General features: G+C 56.7%; 1 protein-coding gene across 5 annotated transcripts in view; it reads left to right on the top strand.

Annotated features, from left to right (window-relative positions):
• Positions 1-20,267, top strand: part of MGRN1 (mahogunin ring finger 1) — a 58,148-nt gene extending 37,881 nt beyond the window's left edge. For 2 of the 5 annotated variants that reach the window (XM_033428899.2, XM_004270219.4), the window contains 11 exons: positions 295-344; positions 2,016-2,063; positions 3,310-3,378; positions 4,686-4,845; positions 8,390-8,499; positions 10,862-10,927; positions 12,328-12,554; positions 13,116-13,215; positions 13,526-13,571; positions 14,942-15,040; positions 18,694-20,267. In XM_033428899.2, the coding sequence (XP_033284790.1) occupies positions 295-344; positions 2,016-2,063; positions 3,310-3,378; positions 4,686-4,845; positions 8,390-8,499; positions 10,862-10,927; positions 12,328-12,554; positions 13,116-13,215; positions 13,526-13,571; positions 14,942-15,040; positions 18,694-18,806 (1,088 nt within the window). In that variant the 3' untranslated portion in view covers positions 18,807-20,267. Of the gene's footprint in view, positions 1-294; positions 345-2,015; positions 2,064-3,309; positions 3,379-4,685; positions 4,846-8,389; positions 8,500-10,861; positions 10,928-12,327; positions 12,555-13,115; positions 13,216-13,525; positions 13,572-14,941; positions 15,041-17,155; positions 17,201-18,693 lie in introns of all 5 variants that reach the window. The other 3 variants (XM_033428898.2, XM_033428900.2, XM_004270220.4) reach the window with 3 other exon arrangements.
• Positions 20,268-21,698: the final 1,431 nt, after the last annotated feature.

The raw sequence follows: 21,698 nt of genomic DNA on the forward strand, positions 1-21,698 counted from the left end.
AGACACCGGAGCCCTGCCCGGCCTAGGCTTGTCCCCATGCCGAGTGAGACGGGAGCAGAGCCAACCGTGGGCAGCCGGCAGTGGCTGCTTTGGGGCCGGGTGAGGTGCGCGGGTCGGAGGGAGCTGCAGGCAGAGGAGGGCGAGGCAAGGACAAGACCTCAGTGGGTCCTCAGAGGACCAGGCCCTGCCTGCAGGCTGAGAGCTGGGGACGTGCCAGCTGGAAAGAGGAGGCCTGAGGCAGGGGGCCAGGGGTGGTAGAGGCCGGCTCTGACCACTCTCCTCTCTCCCGGGCAGGTGTGGAAGTGACCGGCCACGCCCACGTGCTCTTGGCCGCCTTTGAGAAGGTAAGTGCCATCTTGCTCCTGATCGTGCAGCCGACTCCTCATTTGTCATCGCATCCTGCACGCAGTAGGTGCCCAGTAAATGCTGGTGGGGTGGACGAGGGTCTGCCACCTGCCTAGTACGGTCCTAGACGTGACATACATACTCTCCTGGGGTCCCCGAGTTGGGGGTGCCCCGCATATAATGGAAGGATTCATTTACATGGAAGGATTCATTTACTACTACCTTTTTAGCATTATGTGTATTTGAACTTAGGTGTTTGCCCTTTTTTCCACCAGACCTGAGTCCCCAGGCCCCTGACTGTCCATGCTTTGTGACCGTGTTTATGGTGTGTGGTGGGGGTGTTGGCTGGTGGTGAAGACAGTCAGCCCCACCACTTACTCTGCATTAGGGTGTCTCGGGTTCTAGGGATGGTCCTCTCACCGGGGTCCAGACAGTTCCATGCGTCCGTCCATGCAGCGAGCGAGGGCCAAGCTGTGTTGGGACAGGGTCCCTGGTCACCGAGAGTCCTGCCAGCGTAGTGGGGTGTGTCCCCTATTTGAAAAGGCTACGGCTGATCCCCACCTTGTAGTGTTCCTTGACGTTGGTCGGCACTGTGCAGTTGTGTTTTTAGCACCGGCCTGTGGCCCAGATGGATGAGGAGCAAGGACCTCACGAGGAAACCAGTCTCAGACCGCTTGTTCTGGACGTCCTTCCAAGCCCTGGCTTCCTCAGCCCAGGGTGTACCTGTAGCCCCGAAAGCCTTAAGTGCAGAGCCCATCTCCTCCCTGTGATCTGGGTCTTTCCAGATGCCCCAGGGGGTCCGTGGAGCTGGGCCTGAGGCCCCTCTGGCGACGTTGGGTCTGTGCTCTCCCTGGCCTCCTGGGGCCGTGGTGGAGGTGGCCCTCTCCATCTCTGGGCTCACCAGCTGTGCTCCCCAGGCCGGCCTTGTCGGAGGAGATGGTGACTATTTACCATCTGTGTGCTCTGGCAGGGCGATGGGCCGTCACTGGCAGACACTCCATTCTGTGCTTCCAGTGTAGAGTCCAGTGAGAAACTACCTTATTTTTGGAGTGCAGCATGCTAGAAACTTCTGTCAGAACCCATCAGCCTTACAGAAAGTGCCAGGTGCTGGTCTCAGTGGACTCAGAAGGGGTATTTGGTGAGCGAGAGTTCAGATCTGGTACCGTGCTTAACTGTGTGGACTCGGAGCCATGTGCCTCCCCAGGTACCACCAGACGCATTTGCTCTATCTTGTTCTCACGGCTCTCAGAGCTTTGGGCCTTCCTGGTACGTAAGGCAGTGACATCCTTGTGCTGTCTTCGCGATTCGACCAAGCCCTTTGAGGGCTGGAGCCGTCTGTCTTGGTTCTTGTCATCCAGGTGCTGCTTCTTGCAGCTGGGGAGGCGCCTATCCATTGTCAGAACTTGGCTGATGGTGGTGAACTTGAGTGTTCTTGAGAACGACCCAGGGAGAGTTGGGTTTTGTAGGTCAGGGTGGGACCCAGGAGGCGATATTTTTAGAAGATTTTCTGGGTAGTTTCGAAGCCAGGTCAGAGGACCACAGTTGGAGGATCCCTGGCCTGTCTCTCGAGTCTTTGTGTGGCCCCTTCTTTTTTCAGCCGTAGATGTGGGTTGACCGAGGACGGGCCTTCCGCATGGCCGAGTTAACCTCTCTGTCCTTCTTCCCTGCAGCACGTCGACGGCAGCTTCTCTGTGAAGCCTTTAAAGCAGAAGCAAATCGTAAGTCCATCAGAGGAAATACCGTGAGCCCTTTTGATTTAAAAGACAGGCACACACATGTGACCCAGTGGTCTCTGTGGATTATTCTCCCCGGGCCACCATGGCCGCTGTGGAAGTAGCTGGTGACACTACTACTGTGGGCCCTGGGCTCTGGGAGTCAGGGTCGGGGTCACTGGGTGTGTCCGCGTGTCCTGCATACCCACCACGTACCTGCATTGACCATCGTAGCCAAACCTTGTCCAGCTTGAACCGAGTGAGTGTTCAGTAAACACTTGCCGAGTGAATGAATGGACAGATGGAGGAGGAAGGGAAGGAAGGGAGGGAGGGATGGAGGAAGGGAGGGAGGAAAGAAGGGAGAAACACTGCAGCCTCCCCTCCTCTTCACAAATTGCTGAAATCACCTCTGTGTTGGGCAAAGACTTAGATTGACTTAATCCATATTTGAGAGAAGGATGGAATATCTTGGAACCAATGGGAGCTATAGACCAGTACAGCCTTTCTTTGGGGTCCGTAATTCCATGGTCTAACACCAGGAAGAATTAGCCCTGGTGGCCTCCGACTTAGGTACGTTCTGTGAGGATTTAGCGGACAGGGTCCCCTGAAATGAGCCTGGAGACTGATTTAACAGCGGCCGTGGTGGGGTCTGTCTCCAAAGCTGTGATTATCAGATTATCCTGTGTGTAGCTGCTCAGGTGTGTCAGCCACAACCCAGGAGTGGTGTTGCTGAGTTTTTTAAAAGAGGGGTTGAGAGAACTCTGGCAGGTGCAACACCTGGAGGGGGCAGGAGGGCAGGAGACCCCAGTGATGATCTGGGCACTTGTTTCAGGAGAGCTGACCGGCAGGGCCGTGGCTCTCAGGAGGAGTATCTGACCCCTAAACTGTGGTCAGCTCGAGGCCTGACTCTGGTCACTCTTGTGGGGCTGGTGTTTTCCTCTGGGGTTGGGCACAGTAAGGTGGGCAGAAGATGTGGTCGCCAGGTCCGGGTAGAGCTTGGCTCCACGCCCTCCGGGGCAGGCAGAACCTGGGCCCAGCCCAGTGTCCTTGATACCAGTCGGCTGGGCAGGTGACGGTTCTCCCTGCCTGTCTCCAGTAGTGCCCGCTCCCTGGGGGTGGGGCTAGACAGAATCGCCAACCACACCTGCCCCCAGGACCCGAGCCCGGCACCTGGGAGGGGTTGTCGGGAAAGGTGGGTGCAGAGGAGCCATTGAGTTGGGAGCAAGTGCCCAGACACCTCTCTGCTCTCCAGGTGGACCGGGTCAGCTATCTGCTGCAGGAGATCTACGGCATTGAGAACAAGAACAACCAGGAGACGAAGGTGCGTGCTTGTGGCACCACCGGGCCAGGCTGGCCGTGCTCCCCTGTGCTCCTCCCAGCTGCTCGGAGGCAGGCCTGTGGGTGACCTGCTTGGGGCCCCTGTCCTGGCCAGGGCCCTGCAGGTTGGTGGCAGATGAGCCAGTTCCCTGCTGAGCCTTCCCCTGGAGACCCCAGGCCCCCAGACTCCATCATTTTTCCTTAATTTCTAGAGTTAGCAGAGTCTGTGGGACATTGTCCTTTTTCCAGCAAATTCACTGGCTTGTTACCATCACTGGGCAGCTGGCCATCAGGGCAGCATGGGGATGCCGGACCCCCTCCTGCTGCCCCCTTCCCCGGTGCAGCCTTGGCCTTTCCCTTCATCAGCAGTTGAGCCCGCGCTGCACCCGTGGGCCGGCTCGCCTTCCAGTGCCTGTGACAGGAGCCTGGTGGTCCACAGAGCCAAGGTCTGGCACAGCCAGGGAATTAGTCCATGCCTTTGTCATTGTCTTAAGACACAAATGAAACTGCTGCCTTTTTAAAAAAACCTCTGGGGTCTCAGGCCAGCTTCCGTGGTGGCTGGAACTGGCTGGATGCCAAGTGCTCTCTGCCCAGGTCATGTTTCTGCATCAGAGGTCATCTGACTTCTCATAGAGGGCCTGGTAGTTAATGTTGTCGACCTCTATGGCGTCTGTCACTTCTGCTCATCTGTCTAGCACTGCCGGGATCATGCAGAAGCAGCCACAGACATACAGAAACACAGGGGCAAGGCTGTATTCTGGTAACACTTGGTTTCAGAAGCAGGCAGCAGGCTGGACTTGGCTGATCCCTGTTTAGGCTGTTGCTACCTCTTGATCCAGAAGCTAATTTTGTTTTCCAGAAGGTGCCATTACTTAAGGAAAACATTTCAACAAGTTAGACTTGCCTGATTTATTTTTGGGGGGCCGCACTGCGCAGCTTGTGGGATCTTAGTTCCCCGACCAGGAATGGAGCCCAGACCCCAGCAGAGAAAGCACAGAGTCCTAACCATTGGACTGCCCGGGAACTCCGTTGCCATGTTTTTGTTGTTGCTGTTTTAAGCAAGTAAATGGGCAGCCTTGGCAGACGCGAGTCTTCCCACATTTCCTCTTTGGTTCTGGGGAGTAGGAGACCCAAGATCTCTCGATTTGGGGAGGTGTCTTGGGCTAGGGGGGCGTCCTGCTCTTTGGTGATCTTCCTCTGCCCCTGGGGCTTCCCTTTGCCACCGCAGCCCCCAGGGGAAGTGGGAACAGGAAGGCCCCTGGAATCTGGCCTCGGGAGCCACTGACCCTGGGACCCTCGGTGTACCCACAGCCCTCAGACGAGGAGAACAGCGACAACAGCAACGAGTGTGTGGTGTGCCTGTCAGACCTACGGGACACGCTGATCCTGCCCTGCCGCCACCTGTGCCTCTGCAACTCGTGCGCCGACACGCTGCGCTACCAGGCCAGCAACTGCCCCATCTGCCGGCTGCGTGAGTGGGATGGGCGGGCGGGCAGGCGGGCAGGGAGACGGGCACGGTGGCAGACGTGGGCAGGGACATCCGTGGCGATGGGGTGGTGCCGTCTGCCTCCAGGGAAGTCAGATGCAGGGCAAGTATCCAGGAGGGGCTGCAGGGCAGTGTGTGGGGTGAGCTGCACAGAAGTGATCAGCAAGTCAGATCTTTATTTCAAAGAGTATGTGGGAAATATTTTGATAAAAAATTATAATAAAATGAAAAGTGTGGTGGGTGTAAATGATCAAGGAGTTAAATTTGGTTTCCTTGAGCATCTGGACTTTCTCAGTCAAAAGTTGTCACGTTGGGGGAATTCCCTGGAGGTCCAGTGATTAGGACTCTGCGCTTTCACTGCTGAGGGCCCAGGTTCGATCCCTGGTCAGGTAACTGAGATCCCACAAGTGGCGCACACGGCGTTAAAAAAAAGAAAGTTGTCATGTTGGGCCTAATTCTGAACAAAATATTCATCCTCCAATAGAGAGTAAACATTCTCAGGTTGTAGGTCCTGCTGGTGGGTCAGCAGTCCTGGGCCCGGTTCCTGCTGGTCCTGGCAGGGACTGGGTGTGAGCGTCAAGCGCACCCTCCTATGGGAGCTGCAGGACATTTTCTCTGAGGAGATAAATGACAGCTTTTTTTTTTTTAGCATAGACAAAGACTGTCAGATTTACTGTCACTTTCAGAAATAATGTATTGGTCGATTTAAAACTCCAAGTGTGAAAATATCTATTGCTACATTTACTTCCTAGGTTCATGACTGTTCACTATAAAACTCTCTTTTGTTGAGTAGTCTATGGCTACGTTAAAATTATGCTTCACAGCAATTAATCAATATACATGGCCTTGGGAAACCCTGGGGGAGAAAAAGAAAGTGTGTTTTAAAAATAATAAAGCTTAGGGAGTTCCCTGGTGGCCTAGTGGTTAGGATTCCCGGCTTTCACTGCCGTGGCCCAGGTTCAGTCACTAGTTGGGGAACCAAGATCCCGAAAGCTGCACACCGAGGCAGAAAAAGACAAAAGAACAAAGCTTAGGTTTATCATTTTTTTAATGCAAATTGATCTTTGTAATGAAGTGTTCTTTGCCCTGTGTTTAGCATACTCAAAAACCTAACTTAGATTCAGTGAGTCTCTGTTGGTAACATGTTATTTTACTTTGTTTCTCAGTTTGATTTACTTTAGTTGTTTTTAGTGAATTGCATTCCAGGTTAAAGGTATTCCGTTGTTAGTATATACAGTAAGAGGAGATAAAGGGAGGGCATTTTGAAGGCATTTGTTCTAATTAAATCATATTTTCATTTTCAATAATAAGTTAATACTCTTTAATATCTCATGGACTCTTCACAACCAACTTACTTTCACAAAGCAAACTCTTTATGCATTTGAAAACTAGAATATAATTGTGGTTATCTATTTCATCAGCTATATTTGACTGAGTAAAATTCCTTGTATCTGAGAATTACTGTCTTCAGGAAATCATTCTTACTATTTGATTCCAAGAAGGTGTCTTGCTTCCTTTGAGCTTCTGGCTTACTACCGGGAGGAATCTATTCATGTTGTTTCTGTTCTTTTTTTTTTTCCCTTTAACCTTATTTTTAAATTTTTTATTTCTTCTAGTTTTATTAAGATATAATTGACATACAGATCTGTATAAGTTTAAGATGTATAGCATAATGATTTTTTTTTTTTTTTTTTTTTTGCGGTACGCGGGCCTCTCACTGTTGTGGTCTCTCCCGTTGCGGAGCAACAGGCTCCAAACGCGCAGGCTCAGTGGCCATGGCTCACGGGTGCAGCCGCTCCGCGGCATGTGGGATCCTCCCGGACGGGGGCACAAACCCGTGTCCCCTGCATCGGCAGGCGGACTCTCAACCACTGCGCCACCAGGGAAGCCCAGCATAATGATTTGAGTTACATACATCACAAAATGAATATCACAATAAGTTTAGTGAACATCCATCATCTGATATAAAGAAATGATAGAAATTAAAGAAATTAAAAAAAATTTGTGTGTGTGTGATGAGAACTCTTAGGGTTTTCTCCCTTAACAACTTTTATGTATAACACACAGCAATGTTAATTATAGTTATCATGTTGTACGTTACATCCCTAATACTTATTTATCTTGTAACTTGAAGTTTGTACCTTTTGATGGCCTTCATCTAATTCCCCCTCCCCCTCCCCACCTCTGGTGACCACAAATCTGATCTCTCTTTCTATGTGTGTGTGTTTGTTTTGAAGTGTAACTGACCTACAACACTGTGTTAGTTCCTGTTATACAACATAATAATTATTTTCTGTACATTTCAAAATGATCATTACAGTAAGTCTAGTTATCGTCTGTTACCATACAAAGGTATTGCATAGCTACTGACTATATTTCCCCACATTGTACATTTCATACCCATGACATTTATTTTGCAGCTGGAAGTTTGTACCTCTTCATCTCCCTCACCTATTTCTTCCTCTCCCCACCCACTCTCATCTGGTAGCCAGATGTTTGTTCTCTGTATCTATAACTCTTGTTTCTGTTTTATGTTTGTTCATTTATTTTGTTTTTTAGATTCCACATGTACGTGAAATCATATAGTATTTGTCTTTATCTGACTTACTTCATTTAGCATAATACCTTCTAGGTCCATCCATTCTTTTTTGATGGTGTATATACATATACAATAGTCCATTGTATATACACCACATCTTTATTATCCATTTGTCTATTCATGGGCACTTTGGTTGATTCCATATCTTAGCTATTGTAAATAATGCTGTAGAGAACATAGGGGGTGCATCTATCTTTTTTTTAAAAATAAATTTATTTATTTATTTTTGTATGTGTTGGGTCTTAGTTGCTGCGCGCGGGCTTTTCTCTAGTTGCGGCGAACGGGGACTGCTCTTCATTGTCGTGCTTGGGCTTCTCATTGCGGTGGCTTCTCTTGTTGCGGAGCACGGGCTCTAGGCGTGCGGGCTTCAGTAGTTGTGGCTCACAGGTTCTAGAGTGCAGGCTCAGTAGTTGTGGCGCACGGGCTTAGTTGCTCCGCAGCATGTGGGATCTTCCCGGACCAGGGCTCGAACCCATGTCGCCTGCATCGGCAGACAAATTCTTAACCACTCGCCACCAGGGAAGCCCCTCTGCCCATTTTTTAATTGGGTTGTTTGTTTTGATGTTGAGTTGTATGAGTTCTTTGAATATTTTGGATTTTAACCCTTTATCAGATATATTGTTTGCAAATATCTTCTCCCATTCAGTAGGTGGACTTTTCATTTTGTTGATAGTTTCTTTTGCTGTGCAAAAGCTTTTTAGTGTGATATAGTCTCATTTGTTTATTTTTGCTTTTGTTTCCCTTGCCTGAGGAGACATACCCCTCAAAATTTTACTGAGACTGATGTCAAAAAAAAATACTGCCTTCAACTCAGAAACGTGGCTTGTCCTGGGATTGCTGCGGGGTGGGTGGGTGGTCAGTGTCCCCGAAACTTGGAGGGTCTCAGTGGTGCTGCCCCTTGCCTCACATGACCCTGTCCTTCCGCCACAGCTTTCCGGGCCCTTCTGCAGATCCGGGCAGTGAGGAAGAAGCCAGGAGCCCTGTCCCCCATCTCCTTCAGCCCCGTTTTGGCCCAGAGCATGGACCACGATGAACATTCTGTAAGTGCCTCTTCCTTCCTGCATTGGAGGGTGTGGGGGTGGAGACAGGAGGGGCCTGGAGGAAGCCCCTGCCTACTGTGCAGGGCCCGCCTTCATGTTAGGACAGTGCCTGGCTCCTGGTGGGGCTGGTCAGGTGGGATCCAGTAGGTCAGGAAGCCCTGGAGGTGTGGCCAGGAGGAGGCTGCCCAGGCTCTGCCCTCAGGGTGGTGCCAGGCCAGGACCCAGACTATCTGGTCAGCACCCCTGCCTGCCAGCTCTCTGGGCCTCTGGCTCACCTGCCTGGTCCCGACGGGCAGCTGTGAAGATGCGTGGGTGGTCCAGGCTGGGCCCAGTGAGCTCTGGCTGCCGGATGGCGTTGCTTTTGCCAATAGCAAGAGCCTAAGATGCAGGTGACCCTTCACTGAGTCTGAAGGGTCGTGGTGTCATCACCTCTGCTCCACCAAGGTGACCTTGAGAGAGAGGTGGGCAGAGACAGAGATGGGGAGGGAGAGACACAGAAATGCAGAGACATGGAGAGACAGATACAGAGAGAGAGAGAGAGAGAGACAGATGGGGATGAGGTTCAGAAGGGAGATGCTGAGAGATGGGCAGACAGGGAGACACAGAAAGAGATGTGGAGAGACACACAGACAGGGTGGGGTTTAGGGGGTCGCTGAGGTGGGCAGGTGGGGGCAGAAGGACCGAGGACGGACAGGGGTAGGCCCGGCTCCCGGCTCCTGGGTCCCAGCTGACTTTGAGCATTGTCAGCCAGTGAACCTATTTTCTGGGCTCTCAATTGAGGTGGTTTGGATCCAGTGATTCTTAGAGGCCCTGCCAGCTCTCTAAAAAGGAAAAAGAGGGCTTCCCTGGTGGTGCAGTGGTTAAGAATCCGCCTGCCAATGCAGGGGACATGGGTTCAAGCCCTGGTCTGGGAAGATCCCACATGCTGCGGAGCAACTAAGCCCGTGCGCCACAACTACTGAGCCTGCACTCTAGAGCCCGCGAGCCACAATTCCTAAAGCCCGGGCGCCTAGAGCCCATGCTCTGCAACAAGAGAAGCCACCGCCATGAGAAGCCCACGCACCACAACGAAGAGCCCCCGCTCACCACAACTAGAGAAAGCCCACACACAGCAACAAAGACCCAACGCAGCCAAAAACAAATAAATAAATAAATAAATTTATTTTTAAAAAAATTAAAAAGGAAAAGGAAAAAGAGCCAAAGCCCTCTGGACTGGCATACCCACAGAGGGCGCCTGCCCCAGGCCAGCAGGTGTGATGTGTTCAGCCCAGCATTTCTGAAAATTGGGCCAATGTTTAAAAGTCTAGGAATTTTCCTTAAGACTCAGATTTCTGGCTTTTCTTTCAAAATCTGAAGGTGTGGTCTTGCTGCTGGATCAGGAGCAAGGCTGCCCCTCAGGTTGGGGTGCCCATCACCCCACTTCTCCCGGGCCAGCCACACTGTTTAGCCTGTGGGGCCCATAGGCATCAGGGCTTCCAGCTCTGAAACCAGGCCCTCAGCCATTTAACAGTGGACTTGTTTTCAGAACAGCGAGTACTTTCTCCAGCACCATGTTTTTGGTGGAGAGAAAAACAGTACTGAGTTGTTCCTGACCCCGAGAAAGGAGCTTTGCTCTTCCACGGAGGGTGGGCTCAGGTGGTGGGTTTTTACTGTCGCCTCTCTGGGTTTCTGCCCTGGCATCTGAGGGTCAGGCAGGATCCTCCCATGTTTATCCTTCTTGTCCTGAGAGCCGAAGTGCCTCCCACAGTGCAGGGCAGCCTGGGGCTTGGATGGTAAGCTCGCACTCCAGAGGGCCACCGCCTTCCTCTCTGGAGGTTACAGTCCCAATTAAGTGGCCCTTGTTCTCTGCCACATTCCCTGCACGAGCAATTTCCACGTAGTACTAGAGTCCAGATTGGGCATTTCCTCCAGTGAGTCTGTTAAGATCGCTGCAGAGTGGGGGTCATTGGGGGCTTTAGCCCCACCTTTAGGAGCTAGACTTGGTGATGAGTCAATGAGGCTGTGCTGGGACCTCCAGGTCCCTTCCCTGTGCCCAGCCAGGCCCGCTTGTGGGGAGCGCTTGGCCACTGTCAACACCTGCCCTGGCCAGGACCTGCTGCTCAAGGTGACCCAGACCATGAGTGGCCGCTGCGGACGGGGATGGGCTCTTCCAGAGCTGCGAGGATGTGCAGGCGCAGCCAACCCAGGCCCAAGGCAGAACCCATGCTCGGCCAGGTCCCCACGATTTACATGCACGTAGAGTTTGCGAAGCGCTGGCTCATGGCACACCTGGAGACCAGCAGACCAGGGAGACCCCAGCCAGCCAGCTCCAGCGCCGCATGGGGGGTGGCAGCGGTAAAATCTATGATTTTTATCTTGACAGTGTCCCTTTAAAAAATCAAAGTCGCACCCTGCCTCACTGGCCAGCAAGAAACCTAAAAGGGAAACAGTAAGTGTGTTTGGCCCTGTGGCTACGTCTTTGCCCTGTGCCCTGATTATTGTACCAGTGACAAGAATGGGAAGTCACTTTCACCCCAGGCTAACGTGTTCTGTTCATTTAATCTGTCAAATCCACTCTCCCCAGTCCCGGCGTCCCTGCCCAGGAAGGGAGTTTTGTGGAACAAGCAAAGCTCAAGGTCTGTCGGCAGAAAGCCCCGGGCGCCCCTTCTCGCCAGCTCTGCTTCTGCCCGTGGTCTCCTGATGCCCTGTTTCCCTTTTTTTTCTTGCTGGCAGTGGAATGACGGAGGCGGAACTAAGGCTGCCGCTCTTGTTGCAAACGTCCCTCGTGCTTGCTCACCCTGCATCCCTGCTCTGCAGGCCAACACTTGTATTTCTCACGTTTTTCCTGCATCTCAGGGAGCAGACAGCATGTGGCGGCTGGGCCGGGCCTCTGCCTGGGGCCTCCGCTGAGCCCCGGGCCCCTTTGGAAAATGGTAGAGGGTTGGGGTCACTGAGGGTCAGCCTAGACAGAGAGGTTTTCTCCCTGTTTCGAGGGGCAAGGGGTGGCTTGGGACAAATGCAGACACCATGGTCCCAGGGAACCCAGGAGGTGCTTGCTGAGGACAGAGAGCACCACCTGGCTCCTCTGCCTCCCCCTGGTCCCTAGGGTCACTCTGTCACCTCCCTGAAGGGCAGCTCCCTTCCTTCTCACAGGTCAGCCGGGCAGGCAGGAGTCCCATGTAGAGAGCGTTGCCCTTCACCTTGTTCACGAGAGTGAGGGCAGGCGGCTGCCCAACCCCCCGGCTTGGGAGGCCTAACATCTCCCTTTGCCTTTAACCCTAAAGCAAGACTCAGCCTATTGATTGGATCTACTCCCAGAGAGGGTGAGACTGGTCCTGAGGAGGTGCCTGTTAGGCTCCCCGGAGCCCATATCAGCCCTGCAGTTGCTTGTCCGGCCCAAGGAGGATCTCTAGGCTGGGCCCCCGTGTCGGGCAGGTCCTCCTGGCCTAGGCCACACACTCCCACCGGCTTCTCCCGCCTCTGCCATGGCTTTGCTCCCCTCCTGCCCCTGCCCCTGCCCCCTCCTCTCACTAACACCTCTCTCACTCTCTGCGCCCACCAGGCAGGAGCAGAAAGCCAGGTAGGGGCTGGCCAAGGCCCTCTCTTCCTCCATCCTGGGCACCGAGTGGGCCACTTGGGTGTCCGATGCTGCTCTGGAGTTCTTGGCGCCCCTCTGAGGGAGGGGGATATGAGTCTCTGGAAGGTGGAGTGGACAGGAGATGGTCAGAGAGCAGGTTCTGGGGAGCAGACCATCCCTGGGGCGCCAGGCCGGCGTCTGGGGCTCTGTGGCCATGGGCAGTGGGCAGGGTGCCTGGCCGGCCCGTCCCTCACCTGCTCCTGTCCCTGCAGAGCTCCGACAGCATCCCGCCTGGCTACGAGCCCATCTCCCTGCTCGAGGCGCTCAACGGCCTTCGGGCTGCCTCCCCAGCCATCCCCTCGGCCCCCCTTTATGAAGAGATCACCTATTCAGGCGTCTCAGACGGCCTGTCCCAAGCGAGTTGTCCACTTGCTGGGATCGATCGGATCATGGAAAGCAGCCTCCAGAAGGGCAAGCTGAGGAGCAAATCCCCCGACAGGTGAGACCACCGCCGGCAGCCCCCTGGGGAAGGTGTGCGGGACCCTCCAGGTGCACCTCATCCACCTTGTTTGTGCCCCACGAGCCAACCCTGGCCTTGCTTGGCGATTACAGGATCATCATCACTGATGTAAGGGACTTTCGAGGGCCACATGCCCAGGGGCTGGGCAAGGGTCAGTCCTGGTCCTTTGGACACTTGGAGGTGCCAGCGAGCAGCCCTGCTGTGTTTAGTCTTTGCTCAGACGTGTGTTGGTTTTCTAGAAAAGTATAAAGAAGGCACAGGTTCTATAAAACTCCCACAGCCCGTGCGCCTTATACGTGTGACAAAACAACTCCAAAGATACAGCAGGACACATGGGTCTCTCCTGCTGTTGCTCAGCCCTCCCCCCAAGCCTATACCATCGCGGTTCCCCTCTCCCCCGCAAACAGTGCCGTGTGCAGGCTGCAGGTGGAGGGCCACCTACTCCCCAGGCCTAGCGCACGTTTGCTGGCCCAGCTGGGGCGTTGGCTTGGGTGGGGTTGGCGTTGCTCATCCTCTGTCCTCCGCCCACTCTGTCCCCAGCACCCTGCGGTCCCCATCGTCCCCCATCCATGAAGAGGATGACTCGGAGGCCCCGCCCCCACCGAGCGGGGCAGGGGTGGCGCTGAGCAGCTCCCCAGAGGTGAGGCCCCTGCCCGCCCTCCTCAGGCATGCCATTGCCATTTGTCCTTCCATCCCCACGCTCCACCACTCCCTCGCGCTCGCTCGTTGACCTTGGCTGCTGTGACTTCCCCCAGCCTCCGTTTCCTCATCTGTCGGGTGGGTGCTGTTGGGTGGAGTCCAGCGAGGGCCGTAGGAGGAGCTGTGTGTGACACACCCAAAGGCGCCGCCTGTCCTGGACCCGACTCACCCTGTGTCCTCCCCGGCCACCTGCAGCCTGGTGCCCAGCTGTCAGCACCAGGGTCCAGGCATGTTTTTCCTTTGTTTCCTAGAGCTTCATAACGGAGGAGGTTGACGAGACTTCATCACTAAAGCAAGGTGAGCCCTCTCCTCCCTGAGGCCCTGGTGCTCCCTGCCCGGCAGGAAGCGGGGCCTCCAAGTCTCTTCCGGAGGTTCCTCCAAGCTGTGTTAGTTGCCCTCCTGGGACCACACACTTTGGTTCCTACACGGTCTCATGGAGGACAGCCCTGGGCCGCTCCTGGTTTTCCCTCCTTATCCGTCCATTTAGTGGTAGCAGCCCTTTTTCTTCCCGCCTGGATCATTCTGCCCATGGTCGGTGCTCCATGCTCCTGGGCTTGGGCTGTGCCCCTCCCTCCAGGGCAGGGTCCCACCGGGGTCTCTGGGCCTTGCCCAGGCCTGGGGTAGCCGATGGCCGGTGGGTGCGCAGCTCAGCCAGGCCCCTCCCCGGCGTGTTCCCTGTGTAAGGGGCCTGGTGTCCCTCCTGAGCGGAGGTTTAGCACTTGGCAGCCCCCTGGGGTCCAGTCCCAGCTGCCGCTGCCGGCACTGGCTGTGAGTGGGGAGGTGACAGGAGGTGGGAAGACGCTGTTCCTCTGCAGGCCTGGTCTTTCCTCCCCGCGTCAGACAGATGAGGAGACTGAGGCTCAGGGTTGGTGTCGGGGGAGGCCCAAGGCCCTTTAGTTGAGAATGACAGAGCCAGGGGGTAGCCAAAGTGTGGTCAAGGCCCCCAGAGCAACCTGCAGCCACCCTGGCACTGTGACCCCCTCCCTGCTGGGTGGCCCCTGGCCAGTGCTGCGCTGGGTGACCCATGTCTGCCTGCAGGCCGCTGGGCAGGGCCTTGGGCCTGGGAATGGTGCCAGGGTTAAGGTGTCCCCCAGGAGCATGGTGTTGTCACTTCCCACCCGGCGTGCAGGGCCAGGTCCCTCTGCCTCTCAGGCCTAAGCTTCCCTACCTTCCATGGCTGTGGCTCCTTCCCACCTGCACATAGCATGTGCCAGGACTGGGGGCCCTCCGGAGGCCCTGTCACAGGATCCAGGTCCCTCTTCTGCCTGAGGGGATGCCCCCACAAGCACAGTGCAGGTCCCGGGCTGAGAACTGATGTGTGAGAGAGAGGACACCCCCCCTGTTCCCCGACATGTGAGCTCCCTGCTGCGGGCCTGGGGGTCAGAGGGCTGAGCACCCACCTGCCTGTCCAGGAAGATAGGAGACAGTCAGATCTATTACCATTCCATGTTGTCTTTTAAATGTGGGTATGTGATGTTTTTATAATAAAAACAAAATAAAGCCCCACGTTGGTGGGTAGGAGAAAAGGAAAGAGAAAGAAAATAGACGTCTACCTCTGGGTCCTGGGAGAGCAGAGGGGGAGTCAAGGGTGGGGTCTGGGCCCCAGGGTGGGGTCTGGGGTCCCAGACTCCTGCCTGCCGGTCCCGAACCTGCCCCTTCCTCTGCAGGGAGCCGAGTGCCGTCTATCGAGAATGTCCTGCAGGACGGCAGCCCCGAGCCCTGCAGCCGAGGCCAGCCCAGCGCAGCTGCAGACATCTACCTGCCAGGTAACGGCACTCGGCCGGTGGCGCTGGGAGCCTGCCAGGCCTGGGGGAAGCCCACTTCCCCATCCCTGGCTCTGAGCGCACGCTCCTTCCATTGACCCCCAAAGCACGGCCAGGCCCGGATTACACAGTCACCCTGCAGCCCCTGGTTCTTTGCGGCAGAGCCTGTGCCTGAGGCTCCTTTTCATCCCGGAGCCAGCTCAGCCTCAGGAAGGCAGAAAAGGCTTCTTGTTTAAGTCCAGGCGGGCAAATCTGGTCCCACTGCCACTGCTGTCTTCCTTCATCCCTGGGCTGTGCTGGGTGCCCCAGCAGCCGGGCCTCTGCCCAGGCAGCTGAAGACGGAAACCTCCCCGCTGGCTGCAGGCCTGGTGAGGGCCAACAGGCTCCACCACTGGCCTGGGGCTCACAGTCTCCCTGGGCCCGGGTGAAGCAGCACATCCAGGCCAGGGCAAGGGACACAGGCTGGGGCACTAGGTGCCAGCGAGGCCCAAGGGCAGCAGGAAGGGGTCTTGCGTTTCCTCGCACCCCTTCCCAGGCCCCCACCTAGGGCCCTGTGGCCTTAGCTCTGCTCGCTGCTCCTCTGGGTCAAGATCCTCACGTTCAAGTCCTGGGCTCCAAAGATGGGACGGGAGTTGGGGTCTCTCAGACGCTTGTGCCCAGGCCTGCTGGGACACCACCTGAGGTTTCCGGAATCAAGATAAAAAACCACATTGCCCTCAGAGCCTGGCTGCTTCCTCGTGGCTGGGAAGCCTCTTCTCCTCGCCCCTACCTGTCTCGGGAGCCACCACTGCCTGGTCCCCTGGCCTGGGCATTGGGGGAACTGTGATGTGCTTTGGTCTGGAAGGGCCTCTTGTTCCTGGGCTTCTGGACGAGCAGCGGCCTGTGCAGACAGAGGGTGTGGTTAGAGGACAGTGGGTCCCCAGGTGTGAGGAAGGAGGGCACTAGTTGGTTCGTTGACACACACGGGCCTACCCAAAGGAACCCCTGGGTGAAAGCTGTGTCTGGGACCTTAGATTAACACAGGATTCCAGAGGACTTAGTATATCATGAGGATGAAAACCTGGTCGGGGGCTGAGGGGTGGTCAGGAGAGGGACTCAGCTTCCTAGAGCCCCGAGTGAGTCCTGACCCTGCAGGCAGCCCCTGGGTGTGGGTGAGGGCACCCTGAGTGCACGCAGCCTCTGCAGTGCCACCCCTCACTTCCCACACCTCGAGTGCCCCACGGAGTGTCCAGGAGCTCAGGACAGGCCACAGCCGGCTGGCCCAGCCCACGGGTGAGAGCAGGACCTCTGGCTCTCTGGATCCCCCAGTGCATGTCTCGGGCCTTCTTTAGGTCCACACTGGGGGTGGAGGCAGTCGGCTTTGGAGGTGGTAGAGGAGAGGCCACAGGGGCCAAAAAGCTGGCTGTGGGGCCTGACTGGACAGCAGGGTGGGGCTGGTTCTCGATGCCAGAGCAGAGAGGAGGCTGCACGTGGGTGTCCTGTACCCCCTCCTCACAAGCATGGCTGCTTGTACCTGGGGGGCAGGCAGGGGTCCTCGTGGACACACACACCTCTGAGTCGTCCATTCCCACGCCTCTTCCTCTGTTTTCTCCGGGCTTTTTTGCTTAGCAGAGACCCTACACATCTTCCACATCAGTGTGTGTGTTTAAGAATGCACACACGCAGGGATCTCCATTCTTTTTAACAGCACCGCGTTCTCTGGCTGGCTGGAGCGTGATTCAGTGAATCTTAGTGTATCCCGTAGATAGGAAGAAAGGAGATGGGGGCAAATCCATAAAATGGAGAAATCTTAGATGTCCGGCATCCCAGCAGCCCTGCGGGGTGGGGGCCCTTCCTGGGCTCCACTGCGCCCAGCCTCCAGCCCTGCCCCAGCTACCTGCATCCTTCCCTGGGCTGGGTTCCTCTTCATTAGCACTGGGCCCAGAGCTGTTTCTCAGGTAGCGTTTTCAGCACGTGTCTCTTTTGTGTCAGCACATCGGTTTGTGTGGCATTTATTTCCATCATATCCCACCCCCACCCTGGCACCTTGTCCTAAAGCCAGTGCCTCTGCCCTGGAACGTGCCGGTCCCTCTGAGCGCTTTGCTAACCGAGCTTCCGTCTCTCTCCTCCTCTGCGCAGCCCTGGGGCCCGGCTCCTGCTCCGGTGGTTTAGAGAAGTAAGCTGGTACGTGACGCCTTCGCACGCGGGGCGGGGGCTCTGCGGGCGGCCTTGGCAGGGTGCTGGAGAGAGGGCCCCAGCCACCCTCCCTCTCCTGCTCCCGCTGGGGGTTCCTTCCCATTTTCCGGGCTCCTTCCACAGCCGTGTCTTCTCCGGGGCCCTGGATTCAGAATCCAGAGCGCTCCAAACACCAAAGCAGAGGTGCCCCTGAGAGGTGGTCGTGCGGGGTCTGATGCTGGCTTTTGGAACCAGAGAATTTCCCATCTGGACCAGGCAGCCCAGTCAGGCTCTTGCAGCCTTGAGGGTCCTGGGATCAGTGACTCAGCCCTAGCTGAGACCCTCCCATCGCTGACAACTAGCCTGTTCCCCCACCCACCTTTGGAACCTTCCGGAACACCAACATGCCCTGATGTCAGTCTGTGAGGCGGCTGCGTGAAGTGGTCTCCCCACCTAACAGGGAGGTGCCCTCTCCCTGGGCGACCCAAACAGACGTTTTACAGAAGACAGTTCTGCGAGCACCACTGGGAAGGGACGCGCTGGGGCCCCTGCCCCTCCCTCAGGTGACAGCAGCCTCACCAGCAAGTCTGGAGATAGAGAACCTGGCTCCTTCGGTGGCCCAGGGTTTCCAGACGAGTGTGGGTGGGGTCGCACCGCGTGCTGTGTCGGCCTTGTGGGACGCAGCCCTCCTTCCGGTCAGCCGTCTTGGACCCAGGCTGCGGGGTCCATCCACCCACTGCCTTCCCCCACAGTCCTTTCTCATCTTCCTTGATGATTCCTTGTGGTGAATCTTACTCTCTGCTGAAATAGGACCTGACACCTTTATTCTCATCCGTGGGAGATGTTGAGTGTTGCCACTTAGGTAAAACTTCCGGAAGTAGGAAACGGGTCAGACCCGGCTGCTAGGAATTGTATTTGTCCTGTGTGCTGTGTGGCAGAGCTGGCTTCCCACGTGAAGCCACGGCTCCTAAGAAAACTGTCCCTCACCGAGTCCCCGAAGTCTGTCGCAGGGGGCTTCTGGGTTTGCCATTGAATCCACCCCGGGGCTCCTTGTGCGGATGGGCACGGCCCTGAGAGGTGTGCAGCTCCCCCTGCACCAGCGCCTGGGGGTGGCCTGAGCTAGGGACGGAGCCCCTCACGGCATCCTGGAGGCGCCATGTGGGGATGGCGGGAACAGCCTCCAAGGAGGGCAGGCAGGGGCTCCTGGGGCCGCTCTAGGCACCCCTCCACCGGGGGTGACCGAGTTCCAGCCAAATTCAGTGGCCTGTGGGAGCCCAGGAAGCACGGAGCAGGCACAGGCGGGGCACCTGGGAGCTGGCAGCCAAGGTGCCCCATTGCCTTCTGTTCCAGGGCGGGGGCTGGAGTCACCGGGCCCTCTGTGTGCTCTGCAGCAGACACACAGCGGGGCAGCTGGTGGGGACCCAGAGCCTGGTGGGCGAAGGGAGCGGTGAGGCGGGGCAGCTCAGCCGAACGTGACCCTCCTCCCTGTTTCCTGCCTGCAGGATGGTCCACCTCCATGGAGACGCCCCGCAGCCTCCACACCGCCGGGCCCCCCCGGCCTCCACTTGGTGGCCCCAGTCCTGACCCTGGGGCCGCTGAGCTGACCCCACTCTGAGAGCGTGGCCAGGCTGGCAGCATGGAGCCCTCAGCTCCCCAGACTTGGCCGAGGGGCTGCCCGGACTCCAGCGTGACCCCTGGCCTCTCCAGTCTGCACGCCCTGTGTGGTCACTGGCTCCGAGGGGCCATGTGACCCTTGATTGAAGAGCACAGTTGACCTTCCTCTCTGACAACCCCCTTTTTCTACGGTCGATGTATTTATAAATGGTACAGGATGAAGGATGGCGGCTTTCTGTCCTGGGCGCTGAGCTCTGGGGTTCCTCCCAGTCGTCCTATGGGCTGATCACCCAGGTGCAGCCTGGATGGGCCTCACCCAGCCCCCAAGTCTGTAGGGGGCCCGTCAATGCCCGAGAACTCAACAGAGTGCAGTCTTCACAGGAAACGTCACGGGGGCCTTGTGGGAGGAAAGGAAGTGGGGTCCGAGTGTCAGTCAATGAAGGAAACAGTGCCTGTCCCCTCCCCATGTGCGTGTACCCTTCCCCCCCTACGCGGCCCTGTGGGACCACCTCCCACAGTTTGCCCCCTGCCCACCCCCCCGGGCAGCTAGGCAGTCAGGCCAGGTCTGGGTCTGGCCATTAACAGCGGTTGTGTCCAGGGGCCCTTCTCTGAGCCCCACACCTTCTCGGAGGCAGCCTAGCCCATGTCATCAGACCCTCCGGGTGGGGGGCTCCACTTGGCCGGTGGCGCTGCTGCCCACCCGCCCCGGGAGGGCCTGAGTGGCTTCTCCGCTCCCTCTTCACCATGTAGATGCCACTTAGCGTTTCTCTTTGATTTGTTCTGTCTGGGACTCCTGTGGTGGAACCTGCCAGGGGATGAGGGTCCCATCTGAGGTGACCTCGTCTTTTTTTAAAGATAAACTTTCTGGGTAACAGAAAGGCAGAGGGGACGCTTGGCCTTGGTGCCCCCGGGTGAGAGCTTCCCCAGCAGGACCTTGAGTCCAGTGGGTGGGTCTGCAGCTCCCGGGTGCAGACACTTACTTTCCTTGCAAGCGGGAGAGCGTCCCGCTTCCTGAGGAGCTGCCCTGGGAAGGACGGTTCTGGGGCGGCCGGCTGCACAGCCTGAGGCTCTGTTGAGTGGGGCAGTCGGGTGTGGATGACTCCTTTTCCCTCCGGTTGAGCCTGTGAACAGAGGCCACGCTTGGGGCAGCCTGCCCTGGCCCCTTGGCTCCCTGCCTCCCCTCCCCTCCTACCCACCATGTGTTCATGGGTGCACGCATGCCGATGCACACACACACACGCACACACACACAGGCAGGGCGGCCGTGTCCCTCTCCTCAGCCCTCTCCTCTCACGGCCAGCACCCCGGCCTCTCGCCATCGATATTGTGCCAGTAACTCTGAAGGACAGGGTGCAGACTGGCCTGTCTTGTACTTGCGTGTGCTACCATTTGATGTACTCTGATTGGCTAGTTTTTGTTCGTTTTTACTGTCTATTTATAGTAATAAAATCATGCAGCAATATCCCACCCGCTCCTTCCTCCGTGCACAGCACCTTAGGACTGAGGCTGTTTCTTGGGAGGCAGGACAGCTGAGTAGCTGGTGGCAGCTCTGACGCCCTCACAGCAGTGCAGGTGCCAACTTGTGGCTGCAGCCTCTGTTCCCTCATGTATAAGATGTCCGCGAACTACAACTTCCAGGAGGGCGTGAGGACTGCTGTTATTACTCTTTTGGTCATATCGTGCTGATTGTTGGGTTGGAGCAAAGGAGGGACCCTTGGGACTTGGCTCTGCCTCCTGAGCAGGTGGCAGAGCCCAAAGCCTCCAGGTGTGCAGGTTGCTTCAGCGAGTTGATTCATCCCACCGCCGTGAACTGAGTGCCTGCTCTGCCAGAAGTCAAAATGGGCAAGGCCCCTGGAGCCTGTGTTCTAGTCAGTGAGACACCACGCAAGTAATCCAAGTTTTCCCAGGTCTGGTTACTGTTAGGAAGAGAGTCAGCGGGTCACGAGATGGAGTTGATTTAACCTGTGGCTGGGGAGGGCTTCTCTGAGGAGATATTTCAGCTGAGCCTTGAATGCTGCCAAGGAGCTCTCCGCAGAAGCGCACCCCAGGCAGGCGGCCCAGCAAGTGCAAAGGCCCAGAGGCAGGAGTGGACCAAGTGTGTCCAGCAAGTGGCTGAAGCATCAGAGTTGGGGGTGTGGGGTGCAGACACCTTGTGGGGTAGTTTTAGCCAGAGGCTTCTAAGCAAGGGAGCAACTTTCTCCAGCTGTCATGTGGGGAATGGATTGGAGGGGCAGGTTTGGCTGCCAGGATGCTGGAGCCCAGCCAGGGCCCTCTGCTTGGTCTGCGCTCCCCTGCCCAGCGAGCAGCCTCCCCGTAGGGAAAGGCTGGGGCTCCAGAACACCCACTGCAGCACTGCCTGAACCACCCCCCCCCCAGCAGGGCCCTGGCTCCTCTGTAGACACAGCTCCAAGTAGCCTCCTCTGGTCCCCTCTGACTCAGGCAGCCTGTCCCTGCCCCAAGGAAGGCTTGCCACCCTCAGTTGTGCCTGGGTCTGGCATGGTCCCAGTGTGGTAGAAGGGCGCTCAGTGTCACATGGGTTCTTGCATGGGCTGCACTGGATCTCCCTCCACACTGCCCCCAAACCAACCCACCTCCTTTCTTAATGTCTGCGGCCTGGAGGTGGGGTCCTCCCTGAATTGGCCCTTCCCCTTGATAATCTCTCCCCTTCAGACACGGTTACCTGCCCTGGAATCTGGCTTCCCCTTGCCAGCTGTGGCTGCCCCACCTGAGCCCTGACCCCTGGCAGAGGGCCATGGTAGGGGAGAGCCTCTCTCTTTGGGTCCTTACTCCCCACGTGTGACAGAACACCACCGAGGACCCAACGTGAATGAGTTTCTGGCGAATCCTGCCAACCCTCGCCTGCCCTCTGCCCCTCTCCTTCTCAGCCCCGGTC

Source organism: Orcinus orca, chromosome 16 (genome assembly GCF_937001465.1).
Source record: "Orcinus orca chromosome 16, mOrcOrc1.1, whole genome shotgun sequence".
Lineage (NCBI taxonomy): Eukaryota > Metazoa > Chordata > Mammalia > Artiodactyla > Delphinidae > Orcinus > Orcinus orca.